Raw genomic sequence first — 15,031 nt, forward strand, 5'->3', positions numbered from 1 at the left:
ACATGTTGGAGACGACAGGAGCAATGTGGTTCATCGCCACTTCAAAAACCAATGGAAAATTCTTATCTAGTTAATAAATCAGCATATGTCAGCTGTGGCTCTGTGAGTAACAGCTTGTTTCCCACTCTGGAGACTTGAACCCAAAATCCAGGTAGACATGCCCAGGTCAGTCATGAAGGAGCGCTGCACTGTTGGAGTCTCACTCTCTCAAATGAGACTTTAAACTGAAGCCCTGTCTGCATTCACAGCTGTGTGCAAATGATCCCATGGTACTATTGGAAGAACAGCAGAGGAGTTCTCCCTGGTGTCTTGAGCAATATTTATCCTTCAATCAACATTTGACCTTTTTCAAAAAAAAATTAATCACTTTGCTACTTGTGGGATCTTGCTGTGTGCATAAAAGCTGCCATATTTCTGACACTGTGACCGTGACGACACTTAAAAAGTTCAAGTTTGTTCTTTAAATGTTTGTGACTTGCTGTGTACAGCACCTATGAGATCTCCCTGAACATTTGTGATTAATGTGCTGTACATTTTCTGTTTTTACAGGGTGATTTACTGAGCCCCTGTCGTTGTGATGGTTCTGTGCGCTGCACCCACCAGCCGTGCCTAATCCGCTGGATCAGCGAGCGAGGCTCATGGAGCTGTGAGCTGTGTTACTTTAAATACCAGGTCCTGGCAATCAGCACCAAGAACCCCCTGCAGGTCAGTTGCGGATATCCATTGGCATGTTGGGAAGCAGAAATGTACTTTGGATGTGTTTAATCTGTCTTGGTTGTAGTCTCTTGCTTGGCCTCTCCATGACAGATCACCCAGCCCACAGTTTGAGTGAGTATACATTATAGTCCCCGCCAATTCTTCAAGGCTGTCAGATGGTGTCTGAACCGCCTTGTAATGTTCCAGTACTTTCTTCCTCAGGGCTGGGATTGGTGAGTCATGTCACGGGAGGCTCTACTGCCTCCTGGTAGCTATTTAGTCCCGGCAAGCTGTCAGATCCAGATATGAAGAAGGAGGCAGGGTAATTATAGAGATGCCTCCTAAAGATTCAAATGTGTATTGGAGCTTCAGCCCACTGTCATCCAGTCACAAACCTCTTGGTGCTATGCATGGTGCTCATGCCATGTTGGTGGCATTTATCCATTTACCACAAACAAGGCAGTATCGCCAGCAGGATAGGAAAAAATAAAGCCCCACCCCACCTCTGCTACTATCAAATGTTGTTGTGGGATATTAATTCCAATCTCGGCAACACTTTCTTATCAGTTACTCTTTCTACAAAGAAAGGTGTTAATGCTGATAGGAAGGTACTGGTGAGTACACAACACCATTTCAGATCCACTGGAGAAAGAATGTATTCAGCACAAATCAAAATGATGACAGGCTTTTAATTCAAAAAAAAGACTCCACCTCCTAACTGCTCAGAATGTGTCCTCACCTCCTACACTTTCCAGTCCTGAGTCGAGAGACAGTGAGGCCTCCTCCGTACCTTAAGCCTAACAACAGCTTTTGCTGCACACTGATACGAAGGTGTGGTGTGAATCCAGAGCAGCTTTGGTACAGACTCAGCAGCAGAACAAAGCAAGACATCCTCCTTCCAAGCAATATAACACCACACTCTATCTCAACCTGACTCCAGCCTCATGTGAACATGTTTGTGTCAGTGAGCATTGATTCCGATTTGTACTGATGTCACAGCTGTTCTATGAATGTTGGCCAAGATGGATAAACTTTCTGATTTACAAACAGTAACACCTACATAGTAACAGAGAGACGAGAGACTGATGTATATGTGGAATTTCCCAGAAGCGTGCAAGAAATCTGTAGTCATTTCACCTCCTCCTAGTTTTTGAACCTCTCCCTATCTTCACTACCACCACTCTCTTGACTAAGGGGCTGGCACAAAGTTTCACATGCACCAGCTTCCCTCAGGTACCTCACTCACTCGCTTGTTTATTACATGGAGCCTGGACATTAAGGTTTAGCAGAGCATTCAACCCTGGGTGGCATTGTAGCAAAGCTTGAGTGTGTTGCCATCCCAGCATCTGCACACACGCACTTTCCGGTAAGTGAGGGAGCAAGGGGTGGAATGATGATTTTTAAAAAAAAATAAGGCAGCACTCTTGGTTAACTCTCACCCTCCATAACCCACATCGCTGGGGACCACTGCAACTTAGCTGAACTCAGCCAGCGCAGAAGCTAATTCAGCACCAACTGAGGACCTGATCAGGTCCATATGGCTCAGTACTGCACTGGGTCATGCAGTTAATGACCTGAATCACAAACCTACCAACTAAGGGCATTAGTCTTCTGGGGATGTCGCTTAAGAGACACCACAAACCCACTGTCATGCTTTTCTTTTGGACCCAGGTGCCATGTCTTACGTGAATTGCACAACACAACTGGTATGATGAGGGCGGGGGTGAAGATGGAAAACCTATTCTTACAGGCGCAGTGTTTGCATGAAAAAGTGCTTGGCAACTGTTTCACATTTGCTAACAAAAACAACAGAACGTTGGTTACCTTGAATGTGACATCGATGTGATATAAAACAAGTCTCTGGATGCAGCTCTCTTCACAAGCAAACAACAAACTCTGCACCCCCACTGCCCAACCCCATTCCACTCTTCCCAGCACTTTTTCTTGAAATCAGTGTCCCCTTTAAACATTGAAGCGAATGGTTTTATTAATGAGTGATCAATCTAATGTTGTACAGGGAATTTGAAATATGAACTGGATGTGGGGGCTGGATGGGTGGGGGAGGCGGTGGCGTGAAGAGGAGGGGCTGGTTTAAATTGTGTTTTCTATGGGTTGATTATTTTTGGCTTACTGGTGAAAATGTTCCTAAACAGTCACACTCCTCCAAATAGTTGTCTTCAATTACAAAGTACTGGAACATCAAATAAATTGATGCACTCCCTGCAGCTAGTCTAAGCCAGTTACCAGAATGTGTATATTTATTTCTCGGTCACCTCTCCTCAAATCCCAGTGCATGCTGTCACATATCCAGCTGAAGGACTGTGGATGAGCTATAAGATGCGACATGCTAGGCCACTGATAACAGACATCCAAATAACCTGAGGTGAGTTACATGACAGTAATCCAATCAGAAGATGAAAAGATGTAAAGAGTGTGAGTGGCTGATTAATGCCATCAGCTCTGATCAACTTTGCTTTGAGATTCTGCAATGGAAACATAGCACAGCTTTAAATCTGTAAATTGTCTTCGCTTTGACTTTCGATGAGAAGCTATTATTTTTAATGGACGTCAGCCGTGGCTTGGGGTTAGACCTCTTACCTCTGTGTCACAAGATCATGGGTTCAAGTCCCACTCCAGAGACTTGAGCACATAATCCATGCTGACACTCCCTGTCTGGTGCTGAGAGACTGCTGCATGCAGAAGTGCTGTCTTTTGGTTGGACTGAGACCCCATCTGCCCTCTCAGGGAGATGGGAAAAATCATGATCGTTATTTGAAGGAGAGCAGTAAAGTTCTCTCTTGTGTCCTGTGTGCAATATTTATCCCTTAACCCACACCTAAAATCAAATGATATGGCCATTTATCGCATTGCAGTTTGTGAGACCTTGCTGTGCGCAAATTGGCTGTGGCATTTCCCTAATGGTCAAAGGTACTTTGGCTCTAGAGTACTTTGGGATGGCCTAAGGTTATGAAAAGCGCTATCTAAATGCAAGTCTTTCTTTGTTTCCAAATTAAACCTGGAAATCCTTGGCATTACAGTGAACATTTGCGCTATTTGTGTGCTAGAGAGCAGGAAATCAAGAAAGCTGATCAGACAAAGGAGATCACAGATGCATCACTGAACACTTTCACTCATGACTGCCAGTGCCATAATACAGCAACACAATTCTTGACGGCACATAGGATCATTGTCCGCGCCTATGTTGCCTTTCAGGCTCTTGTGCACAATCTACGGCCTCTAGGAGCTCAAAGGCATTTTAGTCTTTCAGAGCCTAGCTGTTAAATGACTATCAACTCTCAATATCTCCTTCCATGTGTTTTCTTGACAATGTCCCTATGTTAAAGCAATCCCTCTTATCTGATGGGAAGGAAGAGTGGAGGGAAAACCAAAACCAGCTTCTGAGGGTGGGGTCCTGGCCCCCTTTTGGAAGAAATAGAGTGCAGGTACTGTGAGCCTCATTCTATATACAAAATGATTGCACATCCCATTATCCTCATTTGCTGCATGTTCCATAACTACTTCTTGCAAATAGGTCATGCCACAGCAGCTGAAGAACAAGATGGAAGAGCCACACTGAAGAAATCACCTGCTGATCCACTCATGCACCAAGAAAGCCTAGCAGACCAAGCACTGATTGAAGATGCCTTCCATGTATCTGGCCTGTTTCTTCTACATTCTCCAAATGAACGATTCTCTAAATCATCACCTCTGACAATTTCCTGGGCAGTTCCTCAAATCCTATCTTTTGCTGGCCACTTGCTTTTAATATTGATGCATGATTGTCATCATCTTGTGATGGTGACTGGATTGCATGTGATGCCGAACATCCAACTAACTGCTTTTCCAAAGGGATTCCTTTATGAAAGGAGTAAATGTGTTGGTGGCCTGCTGGAATTCTGGGGCACTATATCATCTTATGCTGTATATGACAATGGCCCTACACTTGCTTTGGCCACGCACACTTCTGTTGCAGCTATTCACCCCTGTTTCCTGGGGCCCCTCCATTGTCATATGTGCAAGGATGTGTGGTGGCCCAGAAGTGGACACGTCCTTGAGAGGCATTCCTTCAATCATTTTGACAGCACTCTGGATAGTGAGACCAATTCCTCCCCCTCTCTATCCAATTTCCCAACAGCTCAAAGGTGGCCAAGAATTGACATCTATAAGATTGGAGCTCAAACTCTACAGCAGGAGTGTGAGAATTCCGAAAGGTGTGCTCCTACTGCTCATGATCTATAGCACCATCAACGACTCCCCTGCAAATTCTACAGTAGTTGATTGTGTTTCAGAGTGGACTGCACTGCAGATAAGTTTGTTCAAAGTTGTAAAATTCCGGCTCATGGATTCCTCATAGTCATCCCCAGAAATTTGCAGAGGACACAAGTGACTGATGATCCTCCTCAGACAGAAACCTCCAATTGTTAGCAAATCCAGTGAGATCTGAATCTCTACCTGTTGGAGTAAAGGCAGGAACTATTGTAGACTTCCTGCCCACAGATCATGGCTTTGAGCCATGATCACTTGCTTCTTCTGACTGTGGAATGTACTTTACTCCAAAATTTATCCTTCAGCCAACATCATTAAGCAAATTATCTGGTCGGTATCAAGTTGTTGTTTGCAGGAGCTTGCTAATTGACTGCCAGGTTTCCTGCTTGACAACAGTTACTGCACTTTACAAAATAGTACTACATTGGATGCAAAGCACTTTGGGACGTCTTGAGGTTGTGAATGACCGTAAATGCAAACCTTTCTTGCTTTACTCCTCATTCTTGTTGCCTGGATCCTCCTGGACTGTATCTAGCTGTGCTGTAGAGATGGTGATTGTCACTGATAGTGCTGTGAGGAGTTGGTTCTCTAGAGCACGCTGGCTTTCCCTTCATTTAGTTTTTCCATTCATGAAAAGGCAAGAGGATTGAAATTGTTAACCTCTTGCCTCAGTCAACCACCCTCACTATTCTCTTAAGTGGATCAGATTTTTTTGGAAAACATGTCATGCAGTAGATGATTACGTGACTGGAAAAAGTTTGGGGACAGTGAGCAGGAGACATCCTCCACTTCCATGATGCTCTCCCACCCATTTATATCAGGATTGACTTTCTTGAATGCAAACAGGGTCTTTGGTGCTTTGGACAATCAGCATCATGACTCCTTCTGCTGATTATGTACCACCTCTGCAGTGCTGAGATACTGCAGATAGGTGGAGCACTGGTGGTGGTTACATAGCTTCAAGGCTACACAATGGAGAAGCACTGACCTCCTCAGCTCAGAAGCAAACATTTCTCTTCAAGAATTGTTGTTGTGCACGTAATGTTGACATTTAGACATACTCATCAGAGATTCTTCTGTGTGGGAAGGTTCATTCATGCAAAGCCTCCATTACCCTAGTCCTCCCACACCCGCTATTTTGATTAACGTCCGCTTGCTAAAATATATAGCATGTTTTGTGCCTTTCATTCATGCCCAATTTCACTAACGTTATTCTACACCTGAGTTTTCTGGGTCACTTTTAAATCTTGTGACGGATTGGTCCTTAGGCTTATGCTTATTACTTGATGATATGACCACTTAAATTAACACTTGAGACCCAAGTTATGAGCAGTGCTGGCTGTGGCTCAGTGCGCAGCACTCTTGCCTCTGAGTCTAAACGTTGTGGGTTCAGGTACCACTTGCACAAAATCCAGGCTGAAACGAGTGCAGTACTGAGGGAGTGTTGCACTATCTTTCAGATGAGACATTAAACCAAAACCCCCATCTGCCCTCTCAGGTGGGCAAAGAAAATCCCACAGCGATTATTTGAAGAGCAGATGGAGTTCACCCACTGTCCTGAGCCCAATATTTATCTCTCAACCAACATCACAAAAGCTGAAGAGTAAACTTGCCAATTGCTACTTTCTCTCTTCCTTTAGCCCCTGGAGAAATGCCTCCAGCACCTGACTGCTTCCATTGCCTAGGGAAATTACAACACAAACAGCTGTCTTGTTTTCCTACTCTCCCTATCTCAGGGCTTTTGCATTTTTAAGAGGAGTTCACTTGTTTTATTGATTTGGATGCCCTGGTGAAACCTTGCCACACAGACGCTATAAGCATGCAATTTATTGCAGGTCCTGGAGAGAGTAAAAAATTGGGTCACATGGCATGCCCATTGACGCTGAGTAAAGTGTAAGCAATATGCATAATCCCTTAAATCTTGCTCATATGTTAATTTCTGCATGATGGCATGATAATGCATTGTGCTATTCAGTGGCTCAGTTGGTAGTGACACGGTCAGGTGTCACCTGGCAGACCCCAGGATTAATTCCTGCTCTGTGTTGAAGTAGCTGATCCCTTGAACACTGATGAGAGATGCAGGGTGAATAGTTGGGTTCCTACTCCTCCTTGTCACTTTCCACTGGGCCCCTAACTTGGAAAATGCATATGTGTGTGGCTGTCAGGTAAGAGCAAAATCAAGCTTAGGTTCTGATTCCTCCAACCTCCATCTCCCACCAGATGAATAGCCTGCCAATACTGTGTAGACTCAAGTGAAGAATGGTGACCTGAGTGAGATACCAGGGAGTTGCTGGCACTGACGAAACTGTACCACAGCATGACTCACCATAAGTCAAAGGGTATTATTGATTTTATGTTTATAGGACCAGACCAAACACATGCCCCACATGTTCTGCATTGCCCTGTTTTAATATTTCCAACACACAATCTGTGTTGTAGAATATGACCTCAACACCATTCATTTTTGCTACCCATAACTGCCAGGCACTATGAGTTTAACCTTGTGTTTCACAAACCTCTCAAGCACCTTCTGATTTTAGTAACTCAGTTTTAAGCTTGGAAAGCCCAATTATTACTCGGCAACAATCTCCTGCACCTCCTGATTGCTGCCTCTAAAAGCCAATGGCCTAGGAACTTGCCTCACCGAGGGACATAAAGCAGGATGTGGGGAATGTCAAGAGAGAGAAAAAAATTAGCACAACTAAAAGACAAGGGCCAACAGCTTGAGGTAAATGGTGACCAGGGACTGCATTTGTGAAGTTGGGGAGAACACTGGCCTTTCAGCTCAGGTGAAAATCCAACCCAATGTGAGGGATCTCTGCCTGGTGAAAGGACCCTATGTGCAGTGAGTTGAGAAACTGACAATCCAGTCACTAATTTGCAACATGTAACTGCTGATAATCCAGCCCACTCAGAGACCATAAGGATGAATGATATGCAAAATTAAAATGCTGCATTGCTTCTGAGCCCTGCCGTACTGAAGTTTGAGTTAAGGCACCTTGTTGGGACAGAGTACAGGGAACTTTACTCTGTATCTAACCTGTCCTTCATCTGACCTGAAGCTGCTTCATACTGTCACAGCTACTCAATGCTACTCGATCTGTCATGTCTGAGTGCCTTTGTTCTGACCAGTGCTCGGGATTGTTCGTTTTGACTATAAGATAGATTCAGACTGGCCTTAACATCTCTAACCACCACGGCAACTTAAGCCAGCCCATGAGCCAGATCTTTAGATGACTTCCTGTCTGCCATTCAGAGTCCAATGCTGTCATAATGTCATGCGCTATAGCAATCAAGTCATGTGATACTGGCATAAGGTGCTTGGCTTTAATGTTATTCTCTTTCCCTCTTATGTCTCCAACCCTGGCCCACTCATTCTCTTTTGTCACAATTTTTTTCTTAATTTCTCTTTCTCTCCTAATTTTTCATTCCATGTTTATTTTCTGTCTTTCCTATTTTTTTTCTTTTTTCCTGCCTTCACTTTGTCATACTTCTTGTCTCTTCCTATTTTTATCTCTCTCACCGCTTCATCCTTCCACGCTCTTCTATTCCATTTTCTGCGCCCTTCTCTCCCATTTCAGTGGCAGGCAATCTCCCTCACAGTGATTGAAAAGGTCCAGATAGCCGCCATCATCCTTGGCTCCCTCTTCCTAATTGCTAGCATCTCCTGGTTAATTTGGTCCTCCCTCAGTCCGTCGGCTAAGTGGCAGAGACAGGACCTGCTCTTCCAGATCTGTTACGGCATGTATGGCTTCATGGACATCGTCTGTATAGGTAAGGATCTCTGTGTCAAACATCAAAACTGTACATCGTACTATGGTAGGTGTCCCCTGAACTTTTCTTTCTTTTGACTTCTAAAGTTCAAACATGCCAGTTTGCACCTCTTCCTCCCACACTGTGTTGAAATCAGGACCATAATCTCCTAGTTTAACTTTTGTAGGACCTGAAGGTGGAACCTTTCTGCCTCCTTTCCTTTGACCATCTCCAAACTTTTAAAACACAGGGTTGGTGTCACCCAATTTATCTTGTCTTCTCTAGTTATCCGTTTCGCTCAATTGGTAGCACTTTTGCCTCTGAAACAGAAGGTTGTGGGTTCAAGCCCCACTCTAGGACTTGAGCACATTATCTATACTGCCACTCCACCTTATGGAATGCTACGCAGTTAGAAGATCTGTCCTTTAGATGAGCTATTAAATCAGTGACCCGACAGTAAAGATTTTATAGAGTACTCTTTGAAGAGCAGGGAAATTTTCTGGTGTCCTGGCCAATATTTCTCTCGGAACCGACTCTGGCAAAAACCAAAGAGCTAGTCATTCATCTTATTGCTGTTTGTTTGATCTTGCTGTGCGCAAACTGCCTGTCGCATTTGGCTGTATGATAGTGACTACTTTCTAAGCAATTCATTCAGTGAGATGATTCTGAGAGATGTCACGAGGCGCTATAAAATTACAAGGCTTTTGTTTTTCTTATGCTGTTTTTCAATCCTGGTGGTATGGCACTATTGTTTTTCACCTGAGCGTTGTCACGTTTAAAAAAACAATCACAAATTACTGTCATCTGGTTGTACTTCCTCACTTACTGAGCATGTGCAGAAAGGGTTTAAGGCATCATGGGAGTGTAACTTCCCTCCCCTATTTAATTGTTACCAAGGAGAGCGGCAAAGCTCCTATGATGCACTTCACCAGCAGAACAAATTCAGTGACCTCATTTTGTAATCCCATTGACAAATCAGCAACATGAAACAGATTGTGTATTTATTTGTTATCTTCACTTTGAGTTGAAATCTGTCTGATTATACACCAGTCTTTTACAAAAGGAATGATTGTGAGCTGTACAATACAAACTGCAGCAGGTCATAATGAGAGATTACTTGGCTTTTCAGTCAGGAGACCCCATGTTCAAATCTCCAATCCACCATGCTCCCAGGCTTTCTCTGGAGATGAGTTTAACTGTCTCAGCCTGTATTGGTTGACTGAGGAAGGGATAGTGGCTGGAGAAGGTTTCCTTCCCTCCCCACTTCATCACTGTGCTGTGCCAGTTGTCAGGTCAATTGGTATTTAGTGTCTGTCCTCAAAAAACAGGTAGTGATTCAGTCACAATGTTGTGGTGACTTGCTGACAATCATGTGGGGGCATATGCCAACAGCAGTTCTGATCAAGATTCTTGGACCATATAACCGGAAGGCCCAGTGAGTCAATGCCATGTGATGTTGGGGAATGACACCTGCGACATTGTTCGTGTTAAGTCGGAGAGAATATTGTGCCATAATGATAGATGTATGATACCATGAAATGTATCATAATAACAAAGACAGTGTCACATTGTGATAGATGTTTCTTCATAGGGGTAAAAGGACTGTTTTGAAAGCTTTTCTGTTGGTTAGCTGATGCCTTTTAAGGCCATAAAGCATACTCAAATTTAGTAATGGAATATTGTAGTTCTGCTTGGCAAGATCAGTGCAATCAAAGCCAGGCAGATCAATCGACTGGATGAGGATATCCCATTCTCTGTTGGGCTGTGAGTTTTCTATGAGATTCTGCCTAGAACGATATCAGAATTGTTAATCTCCACAAGAACATAAGAGACTAGGTTTTGAGGTCTTGCCTCAATCCACATAATAACAACAGCTTGCATTTTTGTAGCATCTTTAATGTCGTACTTCACACGAGTGTTACCTAACACAGACTGACACCAAGTCCACATAAGGTGATATTAGGGAGGTCATCAAAAGTTTGGTCAATGGGATAGGTTTTAAGGAATGTCTTGAAGAAGGAGAGAGGGAGGCAGAAAGATTTAGAAAGGAAATTCCAGAGCAGTGAGGAAACTCACTCCAGATGGTGTCAACATCTGGAACTCTGCACCCCCGTTTGCATAGGGTCAAGGTCAAGTCTTACCTATTGCAAGATTGCTGAGGGCCTACAAATGGTGCCCGATCTAAACCATTCAAGTATTGCCATGCTTCCAACAGAGTTGTACCTGGCCTTGTTACAGATGACTTCTGACAGCTTGTCATCTAAACCTATATAGATGAGACTTCTTGTGAAAACAAGAGGAATTAGGACAATTCCATGCTACACATCTGGGATTTTGGATAACTTAGTGACTGGGAAACAGAACATTGGGTGCATATGCACAAACCAATTGTGCAGAATTGTCTGTAAATATTTTTTCCCAATGTGATCTGTCTTAAATGCTTTTAAATTTGGAGCAACCCTTGTGTCTGATCATGAAAGGATCAATCTGCACAATGACTTTTGGTTTAAATAGTCTTAAGTTAATGCACCATACCAGCCTGACCTTTTCCATGTGACCTCCACTGGGACTCGTCTTCTTGTGCACAGTAGTTTTGCTTTGCCTCTAGGCTAATCAGGATATTCTCTATGCAGCAGCACGTGACTTTTCAGATACTAGTAGAAGCAACAAAGAACATCGGAAACAAAGAGACAGTCAAGGACTTGAAAAGGCCATTCAGCCCATTGAAGCTTGTCCCTTTTGTACTCACATTTCCCAATCTAGTATCAAGTTGCATTTTGAATGCCCTCTGATGTTTCAGCCTCTACCCTTATTAAAGGGGTAAAATTTTTCTTTGAAAAAAAAGCAGGAGATTGACTGTAATTTAAAAAAAAATTGTGAGGGTGTCACTGTGAAGGTTGGCATTTATTACCCATCCATATTTGCCCTGAGAAAGTTTGCCACATGCCAGATTACTTTAGAGGGCAGTTCAAAGTCAACCATGGGACAGGAATCACATATAAGCCTAGGCCAGGTAAGAACAGCAGGGGCATGATATGATTTGAACTTGTATTCTCTGGATAACCAACCTAGTATCATAACCACCTTGCATCACCCCCCTCCCCCATTTAATTTGTGTACATTTATTATGGAGAAAAACAGGCCATTGCTATTTTGCTTTGTAAATACCTTCATAAAATTCCTCCCTAGTATTTATTTTAAAATTAATTCTTGAAGTTAAATTCGAATAGAAATGTTTTTACCTCACACATGCCATGGTTTTGGTTGCCTGGAACACTCATGGGGTTTGCATATTTTACTGTTGATGTCACCATCCTGACTTACAGGTTAACCTCCTCAGGTCTCTTGTTTTGAAGCTTGTTAATAATAATGAAACAAATTCAATAGTCAATCCTCATCTAACCATAAAGGCTTCCAATAAGCTGGCAGCAATGCCTCCAATGGCATTTACCACATGAACTTCCACTGCCACACTCCTGCAATTGGTCTATCTTCCAAATGTAACACTTTCCATAGCCAAATGGAAAGTGATACCCCATTGGATTTAACTTGACTGTTGGTGAGATGAGTCTATTTCTTCATCCCTAATATTTTGATAACTACCAACTAAAAAAGATTCAATAAAGGGAAAAAAAACCCTAATTATTTTTTTCCCTGGGTTTTACTCATAGAAATGCCTTGGAAATTTAATCTTTCATTCTGGAGGGTTGACAAACCATTAACAGAATACTAAATTCTAAACTGTACTTTTTTCAGGAAGATTTAGTGAGTAACAGTGCTCTTACACTCAGCTTTGATTTTTGTTCTAATTGGGCAGTGATTTTTCAGTGATTAGCCCCTGCCTCAATTTACCTTTGGTTGCACATTGTCAGTCTCTGGAGGCCTTTCTGAAGTCTGCTGCGTGCAACAAATACACCATTTATAGCAAAGTCACCTTGACGCTAGTTGTCTCTCATCTAGCTTTGCGTCCACAAGGCCTTCGATTCCTGCTGAGATTTTTGTCCAAAGTGTAACTGAGAGCAGGTGGACTGAGTTGTCACCTGCACTCCCCTAAAATGCATGTTTTATGGGTTAATCAACATCCTATCTTGAGCCCATGCTTTGTTTCCTCACGTTTATTCGTCTTGCCAAATCAATAAAGGGAAGTATCTGAGAAGTTGTCAAAACTTCAACGTGAGTGGAATGCTGAATGATTGTGCAGGTCAAGCTGTAGCCAGCTGAATGGGAGTTGAGTTACACCTGTTTGCTAGGGATTAAAGACTGAAGAGGCTTTTAAAAATGTTTGTGGATTGTCAGGTGGCTTGGCAGCCCTGAAATATTAATTACTGCTAAATGATGATAATATATTGCATAACACTGACGGTTTTGAGTTTAAAAATCTGAACACTCTTTTTCAGGCCTCATTATTCACGAGGGATCATCTGTGTACCGAATCTTTAAGCGCTGGCAGGCTGTTAATCAGCAATGGAAGGTACTGAACTATGAAAAATCCAAGGACCTTGGGGAAGCTATTAGTGGGACAAGCAAGATAGGGGGAAGGAATTCACGGACGAACCATTCGTCAAACAATGACAGGAGTTCCACTCAACGCACTGGAACCATTTTGAATCATCACTGTGGATATACCATCCTGCACATTCTCAGCTATCTGAGGCCTAACAACCATCAGAATGGTAACAGCTCAAATAGAGAGCTGGTCATGCGAGTTACAACTGTCTGAAACAAAATGTAAAGGACCGCTTACTGTTCATCACTTAAAAAAGTGCAAACTTTAAACTATCCAACAAAAAAGTACCACCAGGGTTGTGAAAGTACGTTAACTGGAGGCTCAGAATGACAACAGTATGTTCAGTGTGATGGACCAAAATAGGCCTGGTTACAGGCCCCAACATCAACCCGTGGAATTTGCTATCTTCATTGTTTTCTAAACATTTTTTAAAAAGTCTCACTTGAAGCAAAGCTCAGAAACCCCAGACTCAGTATTTTATAAAGGGAGATAAAAAAGAACAAAAAAACTAAATTGAAGCAAAATGGAACGCAAGATAGTTTGTTTAAAAACTGCCCCCCCAAAAATGTGCAATAACGAATATCAGTTCCAAGATGCTGTGGGATTTCGGCAATAAGTTCTCTGTGTACTTCACCTTTTATTTGAATGCATGTCACTGTTTTCTTCTTCTCCCACCTCAAACTGGGAGAAAAATAATTTATATGCAAATGGTGGTCTGCAAATAAATTTGTTTTTTTAGGAGGGTGGCCCTAGAGTTTTTAGCGACCTTTAAATATAGATTTAACACAATACCTAAGAAGTGTATAAATATTCTAACAATTTGTCCTATCTTAATGTCACAGAGTGTACAAATATTCAAATAACTTAAGAGTGGTCTATCAAAGTGTCTACTTAATATACAAGAGGATGACAGAATTCATTCAAATACAATTCAGGATAAAATTCCTATATATGTTGTTATAACAAAAGCTTAACATGCAAACAGAGGAATTTCATACAGACCTGTTAACAAGTCTGTTACTAATAGCACACAAACATCATTCAGCCCCTGCAGTTAAATTGATTAAATTCTTTTTCCAGTTTCATTTTCTGCATTTGGGTTTGACAAATGGGAAGGTGCTATGGGAAAGGGATGGGGAGTTGGACATGATAGAGGAGTGGATCAGGGTATGATAGCGGGAGTGGTCCCTGCAGAATCCTGATTGGGGTGGGGGGATGTGTTTCATGGTAGCAGCATGCTGGAATACCCATGGCACTTTCCCTTGCAATTGCAGAAGCTGCAACACTTACCCCTTTACCTCCCTCCCTCACCATTCAAGGCCCCAAACACTCCTTTCGGGTTAAGCGGTATTTCACAAGCATCTCCCTCAATTTTGGTCTCCTGTATTTACTGTTCCCAATGAGGTCTCCCCTACATTGGGGAAACTAAACACAGACTGGGTGACCACTTTGCAAAACACCTTCATTCAGCCCACAAGCATGACCCCAACCTTCCTGTTGCATGCCATTTTAACTCAGGCTGTCATGCCCACGTCTGTCCTTGGCCTGCTACAATGCTCCAGTGAACCCCAACCTAAACTGAGGATCAGCACCTCATCTTCCAATTAGGCATGTTACAGCCCCCGGGACTCAACACTGAGTTCAACACCTTTAGACTGTGACCTTTCCCCTCAATCTTTAAACTCCGCCCCCCCCGCCCACAATCCCACAACACAAGGCCATATTTGCTTGCGTTTGGCCCATATTCCTCTAAACCTTTCCTATCCATGTACCTGTCCAAGTGTCTTTTAATATTGTCATTGTACATGC

The 15,031-nt window shown here is 42.8% G+C and overlaps 1 protein-coding gene across 1 annotated transcript in view; it reads left to right on the top strand.

Annotated features, from left to right (window-relative positions):
- The window catches only part of marchf9 (membrane-associated ring finger (C3HC4) 9), a 44,415-nt gene extending 30,547 nt beyond the window's left edge, over positions 1-13,868 (top strand). Inside the window, exons 2-4 of the mRNA XM_080217956.1 lie at positions 550-705; positions 8,544-8,736; positions 13,113-13,868. Of these exons, the coding sequence (XP_080074082.1) occupies positions 550-705; positions 8,544-8,736; positions 13,113-13,435 (672 nt within the window). The 3' untranslated portion in view covers positions 13,436-13,868. The remainder of the gene's footprint in view (positions 1-549; positions 706-8,543; positions 8,737-13,112) is intronic.
- The last annotated feature ends 1,163 nt before the right edge of the window (positions 13,869-15,031 follow it).

This window comes from Carcharhinus amblyrhynchos, chromosome X (assembly GCF_965287045.1).
Source record: "Carcharhinus amblyrhynchos chromosome X, sCarAmb.v2.hapA, whole genome shotgun sequence".
Classification (NCBI taxonomy): domain Eukaryota; kingdom Metazoa; phylum Chordata; class Chondrichthyes; order Carcharhiniformes; family Carcharhinidae; genus Carcharhinus; species Carcharhinus amblyrhynchos.